We start from the raw sequence: 26,743 nt of genomic DNA, 5'->3' as shown, positions 1-26,743 counted from the left end.
TTTAGGTCAGTTAGGATCACCACTTTAACAAATGTGAAATGTCAGAATAGTAGTAGAGAGAATTATTTATTTCAGCTTGTATTTCTTTCATTACATTCCCAGTGGGTCAGAAGTGTACATACAGTATTTGGTAGCATTGCCTTTAAATTGTTTAACTTGAGTCAAACGTTTTGGGTAGCCTTCCACAAGCTTCCCACAATAAGTTGGGTGAATTTTGGCCCCGTCACGACTGTTGTATGAATAATTAGACCAAGGCGCAGCGTGAGTAGAGTTCCACATTTTTATAGTAGTGAAATTTCCAAAAACAACAAAGATAACGATCGTGAAACACGTAGCGCACATAGGCACTCACACAAAACAATATCCCACATCGCAGGTGGGAATAAGGACACACTAAGTATGATCCCCAATTAGAGGTAACGATTATCAGCTGCCTCTAATTGGGAACCATACACACACACCAACATAGAAATATAGTACCTATAAACGCCCCTAGTCACGCCCTGACCTAAAACACCATAGAGAACCCAGGGCTTGACAGGGCTTGACAGGCCCATCCCTCCTGACCGAGCTGGTGTAAATGAGTCAGGTTTGTAGGCCTCCATGCTCGCGCACGCTTTTTCAGTTCTGCCCAAACATTTTCTATAGGATTGAGGTCAGGGCTTTGTGATGGCCACTCCAATACCTCGACCAAGCTTTAACTTCCTAACTGATCTGTTCTTTGGCTTTGATTTTCCCATGATGTCAAGCAAAGAGGAACTGAGTTTGAAGGTTTGCCTTGAAATACATCCACAGGTCCACCTCCAATTGATTCAAATTATGTAAATTAGCCTGTCAGAAGCTTCTAAAGCCATGACATCTTTTTCTGGAATTTTCCAAGCTATTTAAAGGCACAGTCAACTTAGTGTATGTACACTTCTGACCACTGGAATTGTGATACAGTGAATTATAAGTGAAATAATCTGTCTGTAAACAACTATTGGTACAATTACTTGTGTCATGCACAAAGTAGATGTCCTAACCGACTTGCCAAAACTATAGTTTGTTAACAAGAAATTTGTGGAGTGGTTGAAAAACTAGTTTTAATGACTCCAACCTAAGTGTATGTAAACCTCCGACTTCGACTGTATATAGGGAAGCAGCCTCTAAGGTGCAGGGTTGAGTAATCGGGTGGAAGCCGGCTAGTGATGGCTATTTAACAGTCTGATTGCCTTAAGATAGAAGCTGTTTGTCAGTCTCTCATCCCAGCTTTGATGCACCCGTACTGACCTCACCTTCTGGATGATAGCGGTGTGAACAGGCCATGGCTCGAGGGGTTAATGTCCTTGATTATCTTTTTGGCCTTTCTGTGACATTGGGTGCTGTAGGTGTCCTGGAGAGCAGGTAGTTTGCTCCTTGTGATGCGTTGGGCAGACCACACCACCCTCTGGAGAGCCCTTTGGTTGGCGCTGCAGTTGATGTACCAGGTGGTGATACAGCACGACACGATGCTCTCAATTGTGCATCTGTAAAAGTCTGTGAGGGTTTTTGGGGCCAAGCCAAATTTCTTCAGCCTCCTGAGGTTGAAGATGCGCTGTTGTGCCTTCTTCACCACACTGTCTGTATAGGTGGACCATTTCAGATCGTCAGTGATGTGTACGCCGAGGAACTTGAAGCTTTACACCTTCTCCACTGCGGTCCCGTAGATGTGGATAGGGGCATGCTCCCTCTGCTGTTTTCTGAAATCCACGATCAGCTCCTTTGTTTTGTTGACGTTGAGTGAGACGTTATTTTCCTGACACCACTCTCCCAGGGCTCTCACCTCCTCCCTGTAGGCTGTCTTATCATTGTTGGTAATCGGGCCTACTACTGTTGTCGTCTGCAAACTTGATGATTGAGTTGGAGGCGTGCATGGCCACATAGTCACGGGTGAACAGGAAGTACAGGAGGGGCTGAGCACGCACCCTTGTGGGGCCCCTGTGTTGAGGATCAGCGAAGTGGAGGTGTTGTTTCCTACCTTCACCACCTTGGAGTGAATTGTCAGGAAGTCCATGACCCAGTTGCACATCCCAGGGTTCAGACCCAGGGCCCCAAGCTTAATGATGAGCTTAGAGATTTTTATGGTGTTGAATGCTGAGCTATAGTCACTGAAAAGCATTCTTACATAGGTATTCCTCTTGTTCAGATGGAATAGATCCAGGGTGTCAGGTAAGGTAGAGGTGATTGAGAATACAATCAGAAATACTGTTAGAATGTTTTGAAATTGACTGCCATAGCCCCAATTAAAAAAGTTAACATTTGCTGTTAATTACATCCTTTTTTTTCACATGGTTGGGGTCACGAGAATTTTCAGATATCAAAATGGGGTCGTGGGCCAAAATATTTTGTGATGAACGCTATATGATTTCATTGTGCTTCAGCTTATTTAAAGGTTTTTGTATTCCATAATGCCAGGTGACTACCTCCATCTCTCAGAGCTGAGGATTGTGCTGCTGGGATACAGAGTAGCTGGGAAGACTTCATCAGGAAACACCATCCTGGGCAGAGAGGAGTTTGACCTGAGGACAGCTGTCCAGTGTGTGAAGAGACAGGGAGAAGTAGCAGGGAGGCATCTAACTGTGGTCGACACTCCAGGCTGGTGGGCTAATCACCCCTTAGAGAATACTCATGAGCTGCTTAAACAGGAGATTGTACTCAGTGTGTCTCTGTGTCCCCCAGGACCCCATACATTCCTCCTTGTCATAGATGTGGATGACTCATTCACTGAGGAATACAGAAGAGCAGTAGAGGAACACCTGGGGCTTCTCAGTGAGAAAGTCTGGAGTCATACAATAGTGCTGTTTACCCATGGGGACTTTCTAGGAGACACAGCCATTGATCAGCACATTGAGAGAGAAGGGAAGGCCCTCCAATGGCTTGTTGAGAAATGTGGAAACAGGTATCATGTCTTCAACAATAAAAACAGGGGTGACAGCACGCAGATCACAGAGCTGCTGAATAACATAGAGGAGACTGTGGCAGGAAACAGAGGTGGACATTATGAGATAAAAGGAGAAATACTACTGGAGATAGAAGAGAAACGGAAAGCAGAGGAAGAGCGCGCAAAACAGAGACTGATGAAGGTTCAGGAACAGAGAAAGACCCTCAGATTACTAATGGGTGAGATTATTTAATTGTTTATATATTTTTTGTCTCTGCTCAGGGTCTTTGAATTATTCAACTGATGGCATCTGGTATACACCAGGTACAGTTACCTAAGTTATAATACAGTATGGGGTTACTAAAGCTACAGTCTGCCATTGGTAGTTTATTGCAGTTTTACTAAGTCAAAACTGTTCCCAGGGCAGATCTGCTCTAGGGGCAAAATTAATTTGATTGGGTTTTGAAAAGTTGCGCACTGAAGCACGAAACTATAGCTACTTCAGAATAGCTCCTACATTATACAATGCATTTGGAATGTATTCAGACCCCTTAACGTTTTCCACATTTTGTAACGTTACAGCCTTATTCTAAAATTGATTAAATCGTTTTTTTCCCTCATCAATCTACACACAATACCCTATAATGACAAAGAAGAAACTAAATATACATTTACATAAGTATTCAGACCCTTTAATCAGTACTTTATTCAAGCACCTTTGGCATTGATTACAGCTTCGAGTCTCCTTGGGTATGACGCTACAAGCTTGGCACACCTATATTTGGGGAGTTTCTCCCATTCTTTTCTGCAGATCCTCTCAATCTCTGTCTGGTTGATTGGGGAGTATCGCTGCCCAGCTAATTTCAGGTCACTAGAGATGTTCGTTCGGGTCCAAGTCAAGTCTGGGCTCTGGCTGAGCCTGTCAAGGACATTCAGAGACTTGTCCCGAAGACACTCCTGCATTGTATTGGCTGTGTGTTAGGGTTTTATCCTATTGGAAGGTGGCCCTGAGCGCTCAGAAGTGGGTTTTCATCAAGGATCTCTCTGTACTTTGCTCCGTTCATCTTTCCATCAATCCTGAATAGTTTCCTGGTCCCTGCAGCTGAAAAATATCTCCACGGCATGATGCTGCCCCCACCATGCCTCACCGTAGGGATGGTGCCAGGTTTCCTCCAGACGTGACGCTTGGCATTCAGGCCAAAGAAGAAAGATCTTGGTTTCATCAGACCAAAGAATCTTGTTTCTCATGGTCTGTGAGTCCTTTAGGTGCCTTTTGGCTAACTCCAAGCAGGTAGTTATGTGCCTTTTACTGAGGCCACTCTACCACAAAGGCCTGATTGGTGGAGTGCTACGGAGATGGTTGTCCTTCTGGAAGGTTCTCCCATCTCCACAGAGAAACTCTGAGGCTCTGTCATAGTGTCCATCGGATTCTTGGTCATCTCCCTGACCAAGGCCCTTCTTGCCGATTGCTTAGTTTGGCCTGGCGGCCAGCTCTAGGTAGACTCTTGGTGGTTCCAAACTTCCTCCATTTAAGAATGATGGAAGCCACTGTGTTCTTGGGGACCTTCAATGCTGCAGAAATGTTTGGTACCTTTCCCCAGATCTGTGCCTCGACACAATCCTGTCTTGGAGCTCTACGGACAATTCCTTCAACCTCATGGCATGGTTTTTGCTCTGACATGCACTGTCAACTGTGGGACCTCATAGAGAAAGGTATGTGCCTTTCCAAATCCTCTCCAATCAATTGAATTTACCACAGGTGGACTCCAGTCAAGTTGTAGAAACATCTCAAGCATGATCAATGGAAACAGGATGCAACTGAGCTCAATTTTGAGTCTCATAGCAAAGGGTCTGAATACTTATTTATTTTAAATTTTTATTTATTTCACCTTTATTTAACCAGGTAGACAAGTTGAGAACAAGTTCTCATTTACAATTGCGACCTGGCCAGGATAAAGCAAAGCAGTTCGAAACATACAACAACACAGAGTTACACATGGAGTAAAACAAACATACAGTCAATAATACAGTATAAACAAGTCTATATACGATGTGAGCAAATGAGGTGAGATAAGGGAGGTAAAGGCAAAAAAAGGCCATGGTGGCAAAGTAAATACAATATAGCAAGTAAAACACTGGAATGGTAGATTTGCAATGGAAGAATGTGCAAAGTAGAAATAAAAATAATGGTGTGCAAAGGAGCAAAATTAATTAATTAATTAAATACAGTAGAGAAAGAGGTAGTTGTTTGGGCTAAAATATAGGTGGGCTATGTACAGGTGTAGTAATCTGTGAGCTGCTCTGACAGTTGGTGCTTAAAGCTAGTGAGGGAGATAAGTGTTTCCAGTTTCAGTGCTTTTTGTAGTTCGTTCCAGACACTGGCAGCAGAGAACTGGAAGGAGAGGCGGCCAAAGAAAGATTTGGTTTTGGGGGTGACTAGAGAGATGTACCTGCTGGAGCGTGTGCTACAGGTGGGAGATGCTATGGTGACCAGCGAGCTGAGATAAGGGGGGACTTTACCTAGCAGGGTCTTGTAGATGACATGGAGCCAGTGGGTTTGGTGACGAGTATGAAGCGAGGGCCAGCCAACGAGAGCTTACAGGTCGCAATGGTGGGTAGTACATGGGGCTTTGGTGACAAAATGGATTGCACTGTGATAGACTGCATCCAATTTGTTGAGTAGGGTATTGGAGGCTATTTTGTAAATGACATCGCCAAAGTCGAGGATTGGTAGGATGGTCAGTTTTACAAGGGTATGTTTGGCAGCATGAGTGAAGGATGCTTTGTTGTGAAATAGGAAGCCAATTCTAGATTTAACTTTGGATTGGAGATATTTGATATGGGTCTGGAAGGAGAGTTTACAGTCTAACCAGACACCTAAGTATTTGTAGTTGTCCACGTATTCTAAGTCAGAGACGTCCAGAGTAGTTGAATACTTATGTAAATAAGGTGTTTCTGTTTCTGTTTATTTTAATACATTTACAAAGATTCCTTTAAACCTCTTTTCGCTTTGTCAGTTTGGGGTATTGTGTGTAGATTGATGAGAAAAAAAATGTTTAATCAATTTTAGAATAAGGCTGCAACGTAACAAAATGTGGAACAAGTCAAGGGCTCTGAATACTTTCTGAATGCACTGGTGCTACTTCAGTACCGCTCATTAGAAATTGTTTAAAGATCTTTCCATTTACAACACATTCCATTGGGATGAATGTAGCCTATAATATGTTTTCATTATAGGGGAAGAAAATACAAAATAAATGGTATTCTAAGACAACAACAACATCTCAGCCAGGTCTAATATAAAAGTTTATGTAAAATACCTTACAGCTTTTAGATCTATGCTACTTTGTTTTAATCCATGTTCAACATGAACTAGTCCCAAGCTTCTACTGCACTGGAATTGGGAGAATTTGCTTAAAGATCCAGTGCAGTATTTGTATGAATTAATCCCCATTAGCTGCTGCCAAGGCAGGAAATGTAATGTGATGAAATATTTGAAATGGTATATAACTGCCTTATTGTTGCTGGAGCCAAGGAAGGCAACCTACCTAGGCAAGGCAGCAGCTTCTCTTCCTGGGGTCCAGCAACATTAAGGCAGTTATATAGCGTTTCAAATATTTCATGACATTACAATTTATAACATTTTTCACAACACATTAAGCCACTACTCTACTATCACATATTTACAATACAAAATCCATGTGCACCCTGTGTAGAGTGCATGCCTTATCATGTGTATGTGCAGTCAAAAATGTGTGTTTTATATATTTAAGCTGATCAATTTCAGCCTTTTATTCTTTATTTATTTTGCTTGTTTTGGTGGGATGGAGTTTTGGCCTGCCTGGCAACATCACCAGGCGGTATACGTTAATAGACCAATATCAAAGAGCGTTTCTAACATCTCTGCCAATAACAACTAGTTTTCAGGTTACATATCCCTCCCACCAAACAATGTTACGATGAACTGACAACATAAGCTTTCGTAAGATAGTTACAAATCTACAACGTCAAAAACCCACTTTGGTTGGTACAATGTAAGTTTCCATGGTCAAAACATATTTCTCCTCCACATGCTCTGCCAGGCACCTATCTTCATCAATCAGGTTTGTGCACAGTTGAATAAAAAACTTACAAGACAGAATATTGCATTGAAAATCAGAGCAAGCTAACGTTAGATAGCTAGCTACATACTGTACTCGTTCACTACGTTCCCTCCTACATCCTTCCATCAACCCAAGCTAGATGATTCTTGCAAAGAAGAAAATTGAAAAGGGCAGTTGAGAATGAGACGTAGATGTATTTCTCCATGGTGTGCACAGGCAGTATGGTTGCTGTCCTTTCAGCACCAAAGGCCTGTCACGTTTGATGTGACACTGTTGTTGTTGATAGTGTGATAGTGGTGTTAGGCTGCCATAGGTTGTGTAAACAGTGTGTTGTTTGTTTTGCAGGTCACATTATTTATGCTGTGTGTCACATGTTGTGTCCATGCTGGCGTGGAAGTATATGTGTGTGTAATAGGACTGCTCCTTCTCACTTCATTTGACCTGTCCTCGTGATGAATTCCTCGCTCCTCCCTATCCATGACTGGCCTACCTTATCAGTGACTGAAACCAGACTGTTGCCCTTTGCTTCCCTCCTTAGGATCCATGAGATTTAACAATAACATGTTAGACAGAATGTAAACTTCCTGCACTCCCCCTTGTCTCTGAGTAACTTTCAATACACCTAGTTCTTATCCACCCTCCATTGACCCCAACATTTACATTCCTTATTCATTATACATTATACATGGATTTTTCTTTGTTGGTCTCTGGGTAGAAAAATCTAGCTAGCACAGCCAGCTATTGGCTATGCATTCAGAAGCTGGACAGAAGGCCTATGTCATAGAGCTCGCCAGTTTGTAGTCCTAAAACCCAGATATTTGTTACCTCTGGTTCATTCAGGCATTTCTATGGTGAAAATGACTGGGAAAAGAGTAGGATTTTGGGATAAACCCCGAAAATAAGGTCTGAGGGTAACACGGACTTAGGAGATCTTATAAATTGTGTTCTATGAGATAACATCAGTCAGTTACATTACCTTTATAAATTATGAAGCCTTTATGTGCTTTTTTTTACATAAATGCTTCAAAATTCACAAAATGTGACGTTAGTTGAAGATTATCTCATCGAACAAAACGTATAAGATCTCCTAAGCCTGTGTTTACCACAGACCTTACTTTCAGCATTCATCGAAAAATTCTATAAAAACTCATTTAAAAAAACATTAATTTGGCCATAGGCTAAGTCCAACGAACCATGGCAGAGATGTTGCCAACAAAAAGACGCCATTACTATTGCTCTGTATTCAACCGTATTAGAGCAGAATTTTGGAGTGACAGTGGAATGAACCAAACACATTTTGACTTGCAGTGGGTGGCACCATTAAAAGCAGTGATGTCTCTCGACAGCTGTTATCAAGTTCAAGGTGGATGTTTTGCTAATTTGTTAGCATCACCCTTTTCAAGATTAACGTTCAAACTTAGTTTACAAATTATCAATCTGGTGAGTGGCACAGTTTTTTGCTGCAGCTCGCTTGCTGTTAGCTATCTGTTAGAAAAACAATGACTGTGAAACATCGTTGCATTTACACTAGATCACCAGTTAGTGTGATGAACATGATCAAATATATTTGCAATGGGAAGTAATAGCTGGTTTGTTCATTTCATTTTGGAAATGAAATGGTTGTGCTTTTGTATTGTTCTGATTTCATGGGGCCTACTGGAGTGAATGGGCTGCTTATTCCTTATATTCAATGCTGTACGTGACTGCTGTCGCCTGTGTATCAGCTGTGTCTGTGTTTGACCAAAACTGGCTCTCCTTTAGCACAATGGAGTGCACAGGTAGTACGAAGCCTGTCACCTTTGATGTGACACTGTTGTTGTTGATAGTGGTGTTAGGCTACCATAGGTTGTGTAAACAGTGTGTTTTTTGTTTTTGCTGGTCGCATTATTTTATGCTGTGTGTCACATGTTGTGTCCATGCCGGTTCTGTTTCTGTGCAGCCAGGAGCACAGCCAGGTCTGTTTGTTTCATTCATAATGTAATTTAAAAACTATTGCTCCTCCTTCACTAGAACTAGAATGGTCTGAAAACAAAAGATATGTTGGGTGCATTAAGTGATATGCTTTCTGTTATTTTCTTGTTTGATACAATGTGTTGGAAAATGTCTGGTCCATCTGAAGGCATAGTCACATTTCGCCACTGCATACCACAGTGCTTTGCGAAAGTATTCACCCACCTTGGCATTCTTCCTATTTTGTTGCCTTACAACCTTTAAAATATATTTTTTAGGGGGTTTGTATCATTTGATTTACACAACATGCCTACCACTTTGAAGATGCAAAATATTTTTGGTGTGTGACACAAACAAGAAATAAGACAAAACAGAAAACTTGAGCGTGCACAACTATACACCCCCCCCCCCCCCCCCCCCCCAAAGTCAATACTTTGTAGAGCCACCTTTGCAGCAATTACAGCAAATATGTCTCTATGAGCTTGGCACATCTAGCCACTTGGATTTTTGCCCATTCTTCAAGGCAAAACTGCTCCAGTTCTTTCAAGTTGGGTTCTGCTGGTGTACAGCAATTTTGAAGACATACTACAGATTCTCTTTTTTTTTTTACCCCCTTTTTCTCCCCAATTTCGTGGTATCCAATTGTTAGTAATTACTATCTTGTCTCATCGCTACAACTCCCGTACGGGCTCGGGAGAGATGAAGGTTGAAAGCCATGCGTCCTCCGAAACACAACCCAAAAAAGCCGCACTGCTTCTTAACACAGCTGCTATGAGAGTGAACTGTATCTGTTGAAAAACTTTTTTTAAACGGAGCAAACGGAATGAAATGGGGATAAACATACCTTGATTTGTCCAATAGAAACTCTTATTTGCAACAGTTGGACTAATGATTACACCCTAGATGCAGGCAAGAGTGTCTAAGGTGGTATTGAATGTGTCACTGTCATTAATTCAGTGGATCCTGTTATAAGTGTACAGTCTGGCAGACCTTGGGAGGATTGGAGCAGTGGCCGTGGCATAATCCCAATTCTACTGGAGCTGAATATTCAGTCTATGGCAAGAAGTTCCTCTCCACTGGCAGCTGTTCGTCCTCCCTTGACATGCTTTCCTCAGTATTATTTGATTGGTATGCCTTTATAGGCTAGAGATGATAGGAATGTGAATATTATGTGATACCTTGATGTGATTATGAGTACTTGTGCTAATGATGAAACTGAAATGATGTAACCATGTTGTGCTTGTTGTCAGCAGTGATTGTCCAGAGCGCTTGGAGCTGAAGATGTCTCGAATGTACCTATAAATCTGTTATAGAAAATACAATGTATTTTGGTATCTGATATCTGACTGATCATTCTCATGCTCCACTCCTTGATGTAAATAACCTGTGCATTGTTAGTTTACTTCCGAGGACCTCACCTATGAAAAGGTGATGTAGTATCGGCTACAGGAATCTTTATTTGTGGTTAAATCCTCCATGTTACAATGGCATATGAGGAATATTATAATGGACACTTTATACAGAGTAAAAATGTACCTCTTTCATTGTGAACAGGGAAAATAATCTCTCCCGCTCTCTCTCTCTCTCTCTCTGTCAGGTGACTCCCTCCATCTCTCAGAGTTAAGGATTGTGCTGCTGGGGTACAGAGGAGGATCTGGGAAGAGTTCAGCAGGAAACACCATACTGGGCAGAGAGGCATTTGACCTGAAGACAACTGCTCAGTGTGTGAAGAGACAGGGAGAAGTAGCAGGGAGGCAGGTCACTGTCATCGACACTCCTGGCTGGTGGAAGAATCTTCCTGTAGAAAGGACTCCTGAGCTGGTTAAACAGGAGATTTTGCTCAGTGTGTCTCTGTGTCCCCCAGGACCCCACACTTTCCTCCTTGTCATATCAGTGGGGTTTTTATATACTGAGGAAGACAGAAGAGCAGTAGAGGAACACTTGACCCTTCTCTGTGAGACGGTCTGGAGTCACACTATAGTGCTGTTTACCCGTGGGGACTGTCTAGGAGACACAACCATTGAGCAGCACATCGAGAGTGAAGGGGAGGCCCTCAAGTGGCTTGTTGATAAATGTGGGAACAGGTATCATATCCTCAACAATGAGAACAGAGGGGATGTCACTCAGGTCACAGAACTGCTGGAGAAGATAGAAGAGATGGTGGCAGGAAACAGAGGAGGACATTTTGAGATAAAGAGGGAGCTACTAGAGAAGATAGAAGTTTGGAGGAGAAAAAAGGAAGACAAAGCTAAAGAGCTGTGCATGAGGGTCAAGAAACAGAGAGAGATCCATAGAACATTTATAGGTGAGTTTTCTGTTCATGGTTTATTTTTCAAACTTCTTGGCAGGAATAAAAGCACCAGACAATTGTAATTGACAGTATACATTTTAATTCTCAGCAGGACACATATTTTCCTAATTATAGATGGGCCCACTCTCCATGACTTTGCCCAAATTTGTGGGGTTAAAATTAAAATGAATTTAATTGTAATTAGAAACACCTTACAGCAGTCAGTCTTTTTGGGTATGTCTAATAGCTGTGCACACCTCGATTGTGCAATATTTGCCCCTTATTTTTTTTTAAATGATTCAAGCTTTGTGACGTTTGTTGTGGATCATTGCTAGACAACCATTTTCTTGCCATAGGTTTTAAAGCTAATTTAAGTCAAAACTGTAAATAGGAAACTCAGGAACATTCAATGTCGTCTTTGTAATTAACTCCAGTGTAAATTTGGCCTTGTGTTTTAGGGTTATTGTTCTCCTGAAAGGTAAAGTTGTCTCCCAGTGCCTGTTGGAAAGCAGACTGAACCAGGTTTTCCTATAGGATTTTGCCTGTGCTTAGCTACATTCTGTTTTCTTTTTATCCTGAAAACCTCCCCAGTCCTTGCCGATGATAAGCATACCCATAACATAATACAGCCACCACCATGCTTGAAAATATGGAGAGTGGTACGTAGTAATGTGTTGTGCTGGATTTGCCCCAAACATAACACTTTGTATTCAGGACAAAATGTTAATTCCTTTGCCAAATGTTTTGCAGTATTGCTTTAGTGTCTTGTTGCAAACTGGATGCAAAGTTTTGGAATATGTTTTATTCTGTACATGTAACGATTCTCTTGTGGTGAAGGAGAGTCGGACCAAAATACGGCGTGTAGATTGCGATCCATGTTTAATCAACAAACGTAAAACACGAATCAATACAAAAACTTTTAAAAAACAACAAATGTGGAAACGTAACGAAAACCGAAACAGCCCTATCTGGTGAAAACACAGAGACAGGAACAATCACCCACAAACACACAGTGAAACCCAGGCTACCTAAATATGGTTCCCAATCAGAGACAATGACTAACACCTGCCTCTGATTGAGAACCATATCAGGCCAGACATAGAAATAGACAAACTAGACATGAAACATAGAATGCTCACACCCTGACCAACCAAAACATAGAAATATACAAAGTAAACTATGGTCAGGGTGTGACAGTACAGGCTTCCTTCTATTCACGCCATTATTTAACTCAATATTTTGGAGTAACTACAATGTTGTTAATTCATCCTCAGTTTTCTCTTATCACAGCCATTAAACTGTGCAACTGTTTTAAAAGCACCATTATGGTGAAATTCCTAAGCAGTTTCCTTCCTCTCTGGCAACTGACTTCATGCTCAAAGAGATATTCAGTGTCAGCTCTTTTTTATTTATACATGTTTTTATCTACCAATCGGTGCCCTTTTTGTGGGGCATTGTAAAACCTCCCTGGTCTTTAAATCTGTGCTTGAATTCATTACTCAATTGAAGAACCTTACAGGTAATTGTGTATTTATTTATATTTAACTAGGCAAATCAGTTGGCAAACCTAGGAACAGTGGGTTAATTATGGTATAGGGGATGCTTGCGTCCCACTTGGCCAAAAGCCAGGGAAAATGCAGTGTGGCAAATTCAAATAAAATGATCTAAAAATCAAACGTTCATTAAATCACACATGTAAGATACTAAATTAAAGCTGCACTCGTTGTGAATCCAGCCAACATGTCAGATTTTTAAAAGGCTTTTCTGCGAAAGCATAAGAAGCTATTATCTGATGATAGCACAACAGTAAACAAAGAGGGTAGCATATTTCAACCCTGCAGGCGCTACACAAAATGCAGAAATAAAATATAAAACATGCCTTACCTTTGACGAGCTTCTTTTGTTGGCACTCCAATATGTCCCATAAACATCGCAATTGGTCCTTTTGTTAGATTAATTACGTCCATATATATCCAAAATGTCAATTTACTTGGCACGTTTGATCCAGAAAAAAACAGCTTCCAAATTGCGCAACGTCACTACTTTGCCAAAACATTTTTAAACGTTTAATAATCGATCAAATTGAAGACGGGGCTATCTGTGTTCAATACAGGAAGACGACAAACCAAGCTAATTTTCAAGTCTTGCGCAACTCTCAACAGTGTTATGCCGTTCCTAGATGGCCGTACTTCTTCATTACACAAATGAATAACCTCAACCAAATTCCAAAGACTAGTGACATCCAGTGGAAGCGGTAGGAACTGAAAACAAGTTCATAAGAAGTATCGTTTCCCAATGAGAACTCAGTGAACAGACGGAGACCTCAAAAAAAAAATCTGAACGGTTAGTCCTCGGGGTTTTGCCTGCTACATAAGTTCTGTTATACTCGGACATGATTCAAACAGTTTTAGAAACGTCAGTGTTTTCTATCCAAATCTACTAATATGCATGCCTTATATTCTTGGCATGAGTATCAGGAAGTTGAAATTGGGCACGCTATTTATCCAAAAGTGAAAATGCTGCCCCCTCTGCCTTAAGAATTAACTGTCTGTGAGTCCATGCAACTTTATTATGTGACTTAAGCATATTTTTTTTACTCGTGAACTTATTTATGACTTGCCATAAAAAAAAGTGGTTGAACAATTTTTGACTGGAGACATTTCAGCTTTTAATTTTTAATGAATTTGTAAAAATGTCTAAAAACAAAATTCCACTTTGACATTATGGGGTATTGTGTAGATCTTGCTATTATGTGGGGCTCCCGTGTGGAACAGTGGTCTAAGGCACAGCATTTCAGTGCTAGAGGTGTCACTACAGACCCAAGTTCAATTCCAGACTGTGTCACAATCAGCTGTGATCCAGCACAATTGGCCCAGCGTTCATAGGGTTAGGTCATCATTGTAAATAACTGTTTGTTCTTAACTGACTTGCCTAGTTAAATATATATGTATTTTAAAGATCAGTGACAATACATCTCAATTTAATACATGTTATATTCAGGCTGTAAAGAAGTTATGTAAATACTTTCTGAAGGCACTGAACATGCATCAACCGCTGACATTATTTTTAAGTTAATACGAGTAACCCAATTTTTGAAACTTCAGATTAGCTGTGTTAAAATGGATATGTTTAGAATTTTTTTTTGAAAATTGCATGCTACAATGTCGTCTATGTTATCATAATGCTCCCAAATCACATGTTCAGATAAATAAAAACTATGTTCTCTCTGACAGGTGACTCACTCCATCTCTCAGAGCTGAGGATTGTGCTGCTGGGATCCAGAGATGCTGGGAAGAGTTCAGCAGGAAACACCATCCTGGGCAGAGAGGAGTTTGACCTGAGGACAGCCGCTCAGTGTTTGAAGAGACAGGGAGAAGTAGCAGGGAGGCAGGTCACTGTGGTTGACACTCCTGGCTGGTGTAAGAATCTCCCTGTGGAGTACACTCCTGAGCTGGTTAAACAGGAGATTGTGTTCAGTGCGTCTTTGTGTCCCCCAGGACCCCACACTCTCTTCCTGGTCATTCGGGTGGATGTTTCGTTCAAAGAAGAAGAGACAAATGCTGCAGAGGACCACCTGGAGCTTCTCAGTGAGAGAGTCTGGAGTCACACTATAGTGCTGTTCACCCATGGGGACTGTCTGGGAGACACAACCATTGAGCATCATATTCAGAGAGAAGGGAAGGCCCTCCAGTGGCTTGTTGAGAAATGTGGGAACAGATTTCATGTCCTCAACAATAACAACAGTGGTGATGCCACTCAGGTCACAGAGCTGCTGGAGAAGATAGATGAGTTGGTGGCAGCCAACAGTGGAGATGTGTTTTACCCTGAAAGAGATTGTAAAGAAGGAATGAATTTGATACCTGAGGAGATGTTTGAGAAACCATCTTTGCCATTAAAGGGAGCTCACAGCATATACCCTCTTCTTCTGAGTAGTAAGTATGGTACTCTGAAAGTACATTTAAATCTCAAGCGTGCTACAATGTTCTTGTTTGGCTACCCTCAATTTAAAAAGGTTAGTTTACCAACTTAGTGGTGCACATATGTTTACAAAAGGATCATGATTTTTGTTTTTTTTATCAAGATTCCAGTCACACTGGAAAAATAAATAACATTTAAACAAAATAAGACAAAATAAATGCTACAGTCCACTTTCCTTCTGTTATTAACATTCTTCATAAACCTGAACCAAACACCATCATACTGTAGATATCAGTATAGCTTATTTCTTTAGTCTAAAACGTTGGGGGAGGGGTGCCGGGGCTGCTAACCTGACATACGGAATTGTTTTAAGATGGTCATACTATGGATCATTTAACTATTTGATTTAGAATTTTAGGACCCCTTTAGGTATTAAATAAAAACAATATATTATTTTTGGCTATAAAATATAGATTTTTGCCTTTATTACTAAAGCCCATAGAAACACATTGAAAAACACATTAATAAAGGACAGTAAAAAAATACAATCATAAGAAACAAGATGTTGAAGTGTCTGTCCTAAATCTAGAAGATATAAAAAAAACTCAAGAAATATATATATAATTTACTTTTTGTACACATATTTAACCCCTTTTTTTGGATAGGCACAAAATTACCTTCATACTTCCATTAGTTTTTTAAAACGGGTACCGGTTACCTTCAGACAAGTCCGTCACACTTGTGGGGGTCGTTGCGCAAAACAGAACACCATAATGTTTGTTAGAATCTCCACTTTCCACAGTGAGGTCCCAGTTTGTAGCCCAAACGGTTTGGACACTACCAAACAGAAGTTGGCACATCGACGGTACCGACTTCAAATGATTCTCCTGATATTTGTTGGGGTCAAAACGGTTGGTAGGAAGTCTCATGGTCTGACAAACACCGCTCTAGCTCTGCCACCTTTCACCACAGGTGCGGAAGTGTGACACTGGTGGATGCAGTGGGTTGAGACGCATCCAACGCAAAAACATATCTCTGGAGATTCACTACCATTCAAAAGTTTGGGTTGACTTAGAAATGTCCTTGTTTTAGAAAGAAAGGCACTTTTTTTGTCCATTAAAATACATTAAATTGATCATAAATACAGTGTAGACATTGTTAATGTTGTAAATGAGTATTGTAGCTGGAAACAGTTGATTTTATGGGAATATCTACATAGGCGTACAGAGGCCCATTATCAGCAACAATCACTCCTGTCTTCCAATGGCAAGCTGTGTTAGCTAATCCAAGTTGATCATTTTAAAAGACTAATGGATCATGGGAAAACCATTTTGCAATTATGTTAGCACAGCTGAAAACTGTTGTCTGATTAAAGAAGCAATAAAACTGGCCTTTTTTAGACTAGTTGAGTATCTGGAGCATCGGCAATAGTGGGTTCGATTACAGAAATTGCCAAGAAACTGAAGATCTCGTACAACGCTGTGTACTACTCCCTTCACAGAACAGCGCAAACTAGCTCTAACCAGAATAGAAAGAGGAGTGGGAGAACCCGGTGCACAACTGAGCAAGAGGACAAGTACATTAGAGTGTCTATTTTGAGAAACAGACGCCTCACAAGTCCTCAACTGGCAGCTTCATTAAATAGTAGCCGCAAAACACCAGTCTCAACGTCAACAGTGAAGAGGCGACAGAGAACAGAGTTCCTCTGTCCAGTGTCTGTGTTCTTTTGCCCATCTTAATCTTTTATTTTTATTGGCCAGTCAGAGAGGGCTTTTTCTTTGCAACTCTGCCTAGAAGGTCAGCATCGCGGAGTCTCCTATTCACTGTTGACGTTGAGACTAGTGTTGACCCCAAACTTTTGAACAGTATTGTATCTAGCTTAAACTGATGAATTATGATGGGGATTGTTTTGTTATGTAATTTATATTACAAGATAACATTTAAGCAAAATTAAACAAAATCCTAGAGACCACTTTCCTTCTGTTATTAACATTAGTCATGAAACTGAACCAACCACCATCATAGTGTAGATATCAGCATTGCTTATTTCTTTTGAATCTAAGACATTTGGAGAGAGGAAATTGATGGGGATTTGTTTATGTAATTTAGCAATCGACTCTAGGAGGTTATCTACATGATGCAAGCATTGTTTTGTTCTACAGTGAGTGGAGGCAGCAGACCCGAGACTGGATATGATGGTTCAGACCAGATGTCTGAGATTGGATCTGTAGCTGAATCTCTGCTGAGGCTAGTGGGTAGGATGTTACAGTTCTTCCCTGAGAATACACTTTTATCTAAATACAAAGTGTTGAATGCGTTTATCATTCACCAAGCAAGAAAACGTCATGGATTGTAGTGTACTGATCTAAGTATTATAGTTCTCTTGTTGTGATGTTGTCCAGTACCTGGAGATGACATATCTGATACCCAGTCTCTGAGAAGCTCTGTGTACAGCTCCCAGACATCAGAACCAGTATGTGAGCACAACTCTGGATCAAAGAGTTCTAGAGAAAAATCCAGCTTGGATGTCATGAGGTAGGCACTGTTGTCTGAGGCTCCGCTTCTCCCTCACAAAACATTTTCTATAATAATCAGATCTACTGAGGATGTAACAAGCTGTACACATTATTGCACATACACACTAGTAGCATGTCAATGTACACTACCGGTGATAAGTTTTAGAAGACTTACTCATTCAAGGGTTTTTCTTTATTTTTTACTATTTTCTACACTTTAGAATAATAGCGAAGACTTAAACTATGAAATAACATATGTAGTAACAAAAAGCATTAAACAAATCAAAATATATTTTATATTTGAGATTCTTCATATAGCCACACTTTGCCTTGATGACAGCTTTGCACACTCTTGGCATTCTCTCAACCAGCTTCACCTGGAATACTTTAACAACAGTCTTGAAGGAGTTCCCATATACACTGAGCACTTGTTGGCTGCTTTTCCTTCACGCTGTGGTCCGACTCATCCCAAACCATCTCAATTGGGTTGAGGTCGGGGGATTGTGGAGGCCAGGTCATTTGATGCAGCACTCCATCACTCTCCTTCTTGGTCAAATAGCCTTTACACAGCCTGGAGGTGTGTTGGGTCATTGTCCTGTTGAAAAACAAATGATAGTCCCACTAAGCACAAACCAGATGGGATGGTGTATCACTGCACTATGCTGTGGTAGCCATGTGGGTTAAGTGTGCCTTGAATTCTAAATAAATCACTGACAGTGTCACCAGCAAAGCACCATCACACCACCTCCTCCATGCTTTATGGTGGGAAAAACACATGCGAAGATCATCCTTCCACCCGTTGGAACCAAAAATCGCCAATTTGGACTCATCAGACCAAAGGACAAATTCCCTCCGGTCTAATGTCCATTGCTCGTGTTTCTTGGCCCAAGCATATCTTTTCTTCTAATCGGTGTCCTTTAGTAGCGGTTTCTTTGCAGCATTTTGACCATGAAGGCCTGATTCACACAGTCTCCTCTGAACAGTTGATGTTGAGATGTGTCTGTTACTTGAACTCTGTGAAGCATTTATTTGGGCTGCAATTTCTGAGGTTGGTAATTCTAATGAACTTATCCTCTGCAGCAGAGGTAACTCGGGGTCTTCCTTTCCTGTGGCGGTCCTCATGAGCCAGTTCCTTCATCAGCGCTTGATGGTTTTTGCGACTGCACTTGAAGACACTTTCAAAGTTCTTGAAATGTTCCTTATTGACTGACCTTCATGTCTTAAAGTAATGATGAACTGTCGTTTCTCTTTGCTTACTTGAGCTGCTCTTGCCATAATATGGACTTGGTCTTACCAAATAGGGCTATCTTCTGTATACCCCCCCTTACCTTTTCATCACATCTGATTGGCTCAAACACATCAAGAAGGAAATAAATTCCACAAATTAACTTTAGAAGGCAAACCTGTGAATTTAAATGCGTTCCAGGTGACTACTTCATGAAGCTGGTTGAGAGAATGGCAAGAGTGTGCAAAGCTGTCATCAATGCAACGGGTGTCTATTTGAAGAATCTCAAATATAAAATATATTTTAATTGGCGTAACACTTTTTTGGTTACTACATGATTCCATATCAGTTATTTCATAGTTTTGATGTCTTCACTATTGTTCGAAAATAGTATAAATAAATAAAAACCTTGGAATGAGAAGGTGTTCTGAAACCTTTGACCGGTAGTGAATATTAACAAAAATACTGAAAAATGTACTGAAGATGCCAGAGTGGGGAGGTCGACATCAAGGCTACTGTTGCACTAGCGGAAACCTTCAGAGCTTTCTTCATCTCTGTCAGTTTTCTATTGTAGCATGCAACAATGGATACACTCATTCTCTATTTCCCTGCCCTAACTTACCCTGTTATCTGAATATAGTTTTGTACTCAGAAGAATCTTTTGTAGTCAGAATAATCCATGCACCAGTGATGCATCAAACCATGAATCTGAACACCGCTCTACATCTACACCAGCGGAACGTGTAAGTAGAGTAATCCATCATTGCCTCAGTGTTTCAGTTCAACTCTATTAAAGATTCTCAATACTCACAGTTTGAATATTGTAGGACAGTCAGTATTTTAAAGTACTTAAATGTTTTCTCTCCTCAAATGTTGTGTAAGGTCAAGTTTGTATCCCTCAGTTGTGTAGAATTGATCCAGCTATATGCCTCAATAATTAATCATAATAAAATAAGCCACTGTCTTAATTCATAACTACAGAAGTCTATTCCTTTCATATGGTATTCAGGCATGTAGTTGGATCTGCTCAAGTTCATTTATTTTTTAAATGTTTTTATTTAACCATGTTTTATGGGGCTCTCAATCATGGCCGGTTGTGATACAGCCTGGAAACAAACCAAGGTCTGTAGTGACACCTCGAGCACTGAGATGCAGTGCCTTAGACCGCTGCGCCAGTCGGGAGCCCTTAAAACTATCATCATGTTGACATTAGACCACGTTTCAGGTGCTGAGAGCCACTCCGGACCACTCACAACTATCATCATGTTGATATTAGACCGCGTTTCAGGTCCTGAGTGCCACTCGGGACCACTCACAACTATCATCATGTTGATATTAGACCACGTTTCGGGTCCTGAGCGCCACTCGGGACCACTCACAACTATCATCATGTTGATATTAGACCACGTTTCAGGTCCTGAGTGCCACTCGGGACCACTCACAACTATCATCATGTTGATATTAGACCGCGTTTCAGATCTTGAAATATCGGACAAACATTTTGTAGTGAACTATCATTTTAAGGGTTCATCTGTAGATACTACAGTACATAGATTTTTTTTTTTTACATACTATAAATGAATGATATGTACCCATTGTGTCTTAACAAATATAACTTAGAAAGGCCTCATGAGCTTAGATCTGTAATACTCCATCAGAACCCAAAATATAAGCTTGTTTTACTCCAATGTTTATAAACAAAATAAATGTAAACAAACACTGTATAGCCTCAAAGCATGGTTGAAACAATAATTGTGATATCATGGATGGTCAGTCCTTGCATCCATAGCTCTGTCTATGAATTAAAGAGTGGTTACATTTCTCCAGCCTCGTCCCTTAGCTTTTTACCGAAACCGTGGTGGGGAAAGAGATGTTATTATTTCAACTGCAGATTGCGCCTTTAAGAGGACTGCAGGGCAGATCGAAGGTTGTCTAGTTGTTTCTATAAGACTGCTGATTTGGAGTTTTCAATCTGCATTTCAGACACTTGCTGTTGTGACAAAATTAACACCTGAAACATCCAAAGGATTTACAGAAACGTCATGCAGGTAACAATGTATTGCTGATAACATTAATATATTTGATTCAGAGAATTTGTGTTAATTATTGTAACTAATAATTGTCCTATGTGCTCCAGGCTCCAGTGCTCCCATGCAGGTCTGTTCCAGTGCAGTTTGACAGGGCTGGTGTTTCTGATGAAGAGGGAGGGGGAAGTGCTGTACAGAACTGTCCAATGGGATGAGAATCTCCTGCACTCCACAGGCCAGACTCCTGCAGGACCGCTGTTCAGTATTGAGTGTCTTCAGGGGTCTGTCTGTCAGCTACATCTCCCACACTGTGAGATTCTCTCTGGTGAGTTACACACCACTCACAACTATCATCATGATGACCAATACAACAGTGGATGAGTAATATATATTTGTTTTGCAGGAGAGGGTCTTGATTCCCTGTCTGTGGCCCATGTTACTGGTGACAGTGTGGAGGTTTTACCACCACTGAGGGTGACTGACACACACGTAGTGGTGAACATCACAGACCTCTCCTTGTGGGGCCTGGTCAGAATGTTTAGACCCTTCCTCTCGATCAAGGGACAGGTGTTACCTTTCCTCCAATCATTCGGCCATCCTCAGTCAGTTCTGAATGTAATCGTTCTGCCATCGAATGTGCCCCTTAATGAGGTACAGTCCAAATCCATGCACTATCCAGAACATGTCTTGTCATGTATTTTAGAACTGCGGTGCTTACCTAAAAATGTATGCAAAAGATAATGAAATCATAAAAAAATACAATGTTTTTATACAGTTGAAGTGGGAAGTTTACATACACTTAGGTTGGTGTCATTAAAACTCGTTTTTCAACCACTCCATAAATTTCTTGTTAACAAACTATAGTTTTGGCAAGTCGGTTAGGACATCTACTTTGTGCATGACAAAAGTCATTTTTCCAACAATTGTTTTCAGACAGATTATTTCACTTATAATTCACTGTGTCACAATTCCAGGGGGTCAATAGTTTACCTACACTAAGTTGACTGTGCATTTAAACTGTTTGGAAAATTCCAGGAAATGATGTCATGGCTTTAGAAGCTTCTGATAGGCTAATTGATATCATTTGAGTCAATTGGAGGTGTACCCGTGGATATATTTCAAGGCCTACCTTCAAACTCAGTGTCTCTTTGCTTGACATCATAGGAAACTCAAAAGAAATCAGCCAAGACCTCAGAAAAAAATTTGTAGACCTCCACAAGTCTGGTTCATCCCTAGGAGCAATTTCCAAATGCCTGAAGGTACCACGTTCATCTGTACAAACAATAGTACGCAAGTATAAACACCATGGGACCACGCAGCTGTCATACCGCTCAGGAAGGAGATGCGTTCTGTCTCCTAGAGATGAACGTACTTTGGTGCGAAAAGTGCAAATCAATCTCAGAAGCACAGCAAAGGACCTTGTGAAGATGCTGGAGGAAACAGGTACAAATGTATCTCTATCCACAGTAAAAATGAGTCCTATATCGTCATAACCTGAAAGGCCGCTCAGCAAGGAAGAAGCCACTGCTCCAAAACCGCCATACAAAAGCCAGACTACGGTTTGCAACTGCACATGGGGACAAAAATCCTACTTTTTCTAGAAATGTCCTCTGGTCTGATGAAACAAAAATAGAAATGTTTAGCCATAATGACCATCGTTATGTTTGGAGGAAAAAGGGGGAGGCTTGCAAGCCGAAGAACACATCTCAACCGTGAAGCATAGTGGTGGCAGCATCATGTTGTGGGGGTGCTTTGCTGCAGGAGGGACTGGTGCACTTCACAAAATAGATGGCATCATGAGGATGGAAAATTGTATGGATATATTGAAGCAACATCTCAAGATATCATTCAGGAAGTTGAAGCTTGGTCGCAAATGGGTCTTCCAAATGGACAATGACCCCAAGCATACTTCCAAAGTTGTGGCAAAATGGCTTAAGGACAACAAAGTCAAGGTATTGGAGTGGCCATCCCAAAGCCCTGACCTCAATCCTATAGAAAATGTGTGGTCAGAACTGAAAAGGCATGTGCGAGCAAGGAGGCCTACAAACGTGACTCATTTACACCAGCTCTGTCAGGAGGAACGGGCCAAAATTCACCCAACTTATTGTGGGAAGCTTGTGGAAGGCTACTCAAAACTTTTGACCCATGTTAAACTATTTTAAAGGCAATGCTATCAAATACTAATTGTGTGTAAACCCACTGGGAATGTGATGAAAGAAATAAAAGCTGAAATAAATAATTCTCTCTACTATTATTCTGACTTCACATAATTAAAATAAAGTGGTGATCCTAACTGACCTAAGACAGGGAATTTTTACTGGTATTAAATGTCAGGAATTGTGAAAAACTGACTTTAAATGTATTTGGCTGAGGTGTATGTAAACTTCCGACTTCAACTATATATGGCTTTCCTTTTGACAGGAAATGGTGTAACTTTGTTCAACTTCAAAAAGTTGCTTTTTTCTTCTTAAAACATGGTTCAAGACAAAACATTTAGGTAGTGTTCAATTCCTCCATTAGGTCTTCATGTCCTCATTGATAATCATCTGTTAATCTGTGGCAGGTGAAGCAACAACAAACAGGGAACACTTACATACCGGTCTGTTCGGACTGCACTCTAAGTCGAGGGGAAAAATACAGTCTCTCCTGTGATCTGAAGAAGATACAGGACATCTACCCTAAAGCTAAGGTGAATGATGTTGTTTACTGATGATGTCACATACTGATGATGATGTCGCATAGTGATGATGTCACATTGTGCCAGATGTACACTCATGGCTGGCTCCGCCCGCACACCAATCAATCAATCAATCAATCAAATGTATTTATAAAGCCCTTTTTACATCAGCCGAACAAAGTGCTATACAGAAACCTAGCCTCAAACCCCAAATGTAGATGCACGGTGGCTCGGAAAAACTAGAACCAAGGAAGAAACCTAGAGATGAACCAGGTTCTGGTGGGCAAAACATTTTAGTGGTCCCCCTCGTAACAGCGGAGAGAAATTTAAGCTAAATTAATTTCCTGCAATTTTGCACATTTTGCCATGGGCTGGAGATGCATTTTATTTCATGCAATTCTACTCATTTTTCAAAGGGTCAGAGGGAATAATTTTTCAGTTTTACTGCTAATTTCCTGCAATTCTACCCATTTTTCCATGACTTATACAATGTTTATGATATCTGAATGAGAGGGACGATCAAAGTCAATGGGGGCCTCCTAGAGGTCAGGGCACCTGGGTATGTGCCCAGCGTGAACGGTCAGTATTCGGCCATCATTACTACAAGTTTTGATAGCTGGATAGACTCATTTAACTGTCTAAAAATTGTTAGCTGACATGGCTGATTGAGTGACTGTCAGTGACTGACAGAAGATAAATTGCTGATGCACAACCACATTTCGAACTTGCACCTTGTGTATTCTACTATTTTAACTCTCAACAGTAAGTTGCTTGGGGTTTATGCCTGCGGCCAACCCTATGTACACTGATAACTAAACATTGTCCATTCATGCTAATAATTACCTCACGTTGCTGAGGTGTCACATAACCTATAAGTTGTATAGACAGCTTGTTCTGTACAAGGAACTCCCAAACTGTGGTACGCGCAATGCCGTCGGGGGTACGCCAAATAAAAATGTGATTCACATTTTTTTTTTTAAACGTACAATTTTCACAGTCCAGTTTTTTTTCTTCTCTCGCCTGAGTGGCCTCGTTTCACTGCCAAATGTTTTATTAAACCCTCTAGTGTTCAGCGAAATAACACAATGTGAAATACAGGGATCCTGGTCAAATAATTAACATCCAATCACATTAACCGTTACTCTCTCGCGGGAATTCGACTAACGGTCCATATGTAGCCAAAAGTAGCTGCTGCTCATTCCGTTTGCTCGAAAATTGGTAAATGGTTTAAAAAAGTAAGGCCTACGTCCATAGAGACTCATACCAACTCTACTGGTAGTACTGCTACTACCAGCAGTACTACACCTGCACCTGTCGACGACACAAGTTGTTCTGCTTCCACAAGCACATCCAATGTTAGCATCAGTAATTCTGCATTTGTTGTTAGCCCAGCTAGCATGGACAATGACAGTTGTGAATCTGATGCAGCCTAAGAGCTACTGCCCCCTTACACGGGAAAGCACTGAACAACAGACAGGGACTTGGGCCATCGAAGAGGCACAAATATGATGAGAACTACATTGATTTGGGGTTCACTTATATTGGGAGGAGTGTCTTTCCTCAAAAGTACTCTCACAACTCGATGAAACCTTCACTCTTGCTCAGACATTTAGAAACAAAACATGCCAATTTCAAAAATAAGCCACAGGAGGTTTTTTTGGCGAGAATTAAGATGACTTTCGAGTAGTAAGACATGTATAAAAAGCAATAGATACCATTTAATAAGAAGGGGCTAGAAGCATATTATATGGTGAGCTACCGAGTGGCTAGGACAGGCAAGCCCCATACTATTGTGGAGGACTTACTTCTTCCTGCTGCCGCAGTTATGGCTGGGACAATACTGGGGGAAAAGACAGGAGATGTTATGAAACAATTACAGCTTCGCATATCAAATCAAATCAAATTTATTTACAGTGCCTTGCGAAAGTATTCGGCCCCCTTGAACTTTGCGACCTTTTGCCACATTTCAGGCTTCAAACATAAAGATATAAAACTGTATTTTTTTGGTGAAGAATCAACAACAAGTGGGACACAATCATGAAGTGGAACGACATTTATTGGATATTTCAAACCTTTTTAACAAATCAAAAACTGAAAAATTGGGCGTGCAAAATTATTCAGCCCCTTTACTTTCAGTGCAGCAAACTCTCTCCAGAAGTTCAGTGAGGATCTCTGAATGATCCAATGTTGACCTAAATGACTAATGATGATAAATACAATCCACCTGTGTGTAATCAAGTCTCCGTATAAATGCACCTGCACTGTGATAGTCTCAGAGGTCCGTTAAAAGCGCAGAGAGCATCATGAAGAACAAGGAACACACCAGGCAGGTCCGAGATACTGTTGTGAAGAAGTTTGAAGCCGGATTTGGATACAAAAATATTTCCCAAGCTTTAAACATCCCAAGGAGCACTGTGCAAGCGATAATATTGAAATGGAAGGAGTATCAGACCACTGCAAATCTACCAAGACCTGGCCGTCCCTCTAAACTTTCAGCTCATACAAGGAGAAGACTGATCAGAGATGCAGCCAAGAGGCCCATGATCACTCTGGATGAACTGCAGAGATCTACAGCTGAGGTGGGAGACTCTGTCCATAGGACAACAATCAGTCGTATATTGCACAAATCTGGCCTTTATGGAAGAGTGGCAAGAAGAAAGCCATTTCTTAAAGATATCCATAAAAAGTGTCGTTTAAAGTTTGCCACAAGCCACCTGGGAGACACACCAAACATGTGGAAGAAGGTGCTCTGGTCAGATGAAACCAAAATTGAACTTTTTGGCAACAATGCGAAACGTTATGTTTGGCGTAAAAGCAACACAGCTCATCACCCTGAACACCATCCACACTGTCAAACTTGGTGGTGGCAGCATCATGGTTTGGGCCTGCTTTTCTTCAGCAGGGACAGGGAAGATGGTTAAAATTGATGGGAAGATGGATGGAGCCAAATACAGGACCATTCTGGAAGAAAACCTGAAGGAGTCTGCAAAAGACCTGAGACTGGGACGGAGATTTGTCTTCCAACAAGACAATGATCCAAAACATAAAGCAAAATCTACAATGGAATGGTTCAAAAATAAACATATCCAGGTGTTAGAATGGCCAAGTCAAAGTCCAGACCTGAATCCAATCGAGAAT

General features: G+C 40.9%; 1 protein-coding gene across 7 annotated transcripts in view; it reads left to right on the top strand.

The window, feature by feature from the left end:
- The window catches only part of LOC109894641 (GTPase IMAP family member 8), a 39,111-nt gene that overhangs the window by 6,627 nt on the left and 5,741 nt on the right, over positions 1–26,743 (top strand). For 4 of the 7 annotated variants that reach the window (XR_002255896.2, XM_031829145.1, XM_020488259.2 and 1 more), the window contains 10 exons: positions 2,434–3,138; positions 10,550–11,257; positions 14,476–15,174; positions 17,323–17,415; positions 17,563–17,695; positions 19,542–19,644; positions 20,885–20,949; positions 21,039–21,253; positions 21,332–21,579; positions 23,492–23,617. Coding sequence is in view for 6 of the 7 variants with exons in the window: in XM_031829145.1 (XP_031685005.1) it covers positions 2,434–3,138; positions 10,550–11,257; positions 14,476–15,174; positions 17,323–17,415; positions 17,563–17,695; positions 19,542–19,644; positions 20,885–20,949; positions 21,039–21,253; positions 21,332–21,579; positions 23,492–23,617 (3,095 nt within the window). In the remaining variant the exon portion in view is untranslated. Of the gene's footprint in view, positions 1–502; positions 590–2,433; positions 3,139–10,549; positions 11,258–14,475; positions 15,175–17,322; positions 17,416–17,562; positions 17,696–19,541; positions 19,645–20,884; positions 20,950–21,038; positions 21,254–21,331; positions 21,580–23,491; positions 23,618–26,743 lie in introns of those variants that run through there. The other 3 variants (XM_031829146.1, XM_031829147.1, XM_020488261.2) reach the window with 3 other exon arrangements.

The sequence above is a fragment of the Oncorhynchus kisutch genome, linkage group LG7 (genome assembly GCF_002021735.2).
Source record: "Oncorhynchus kisutch isolate 150728-3 linkage group LG7, Okis_V2, whole genome shotgun sequence".
NCBI lineage: Eukaryota > Metazoa > Chordata > Actinopteri > Salmoniformes > Salmonidae > Oncorhynchus > Oncorhynchus kisutch.
This window is presented reverse-complemented; position numbering and strand designations above follow the sequence as displayed.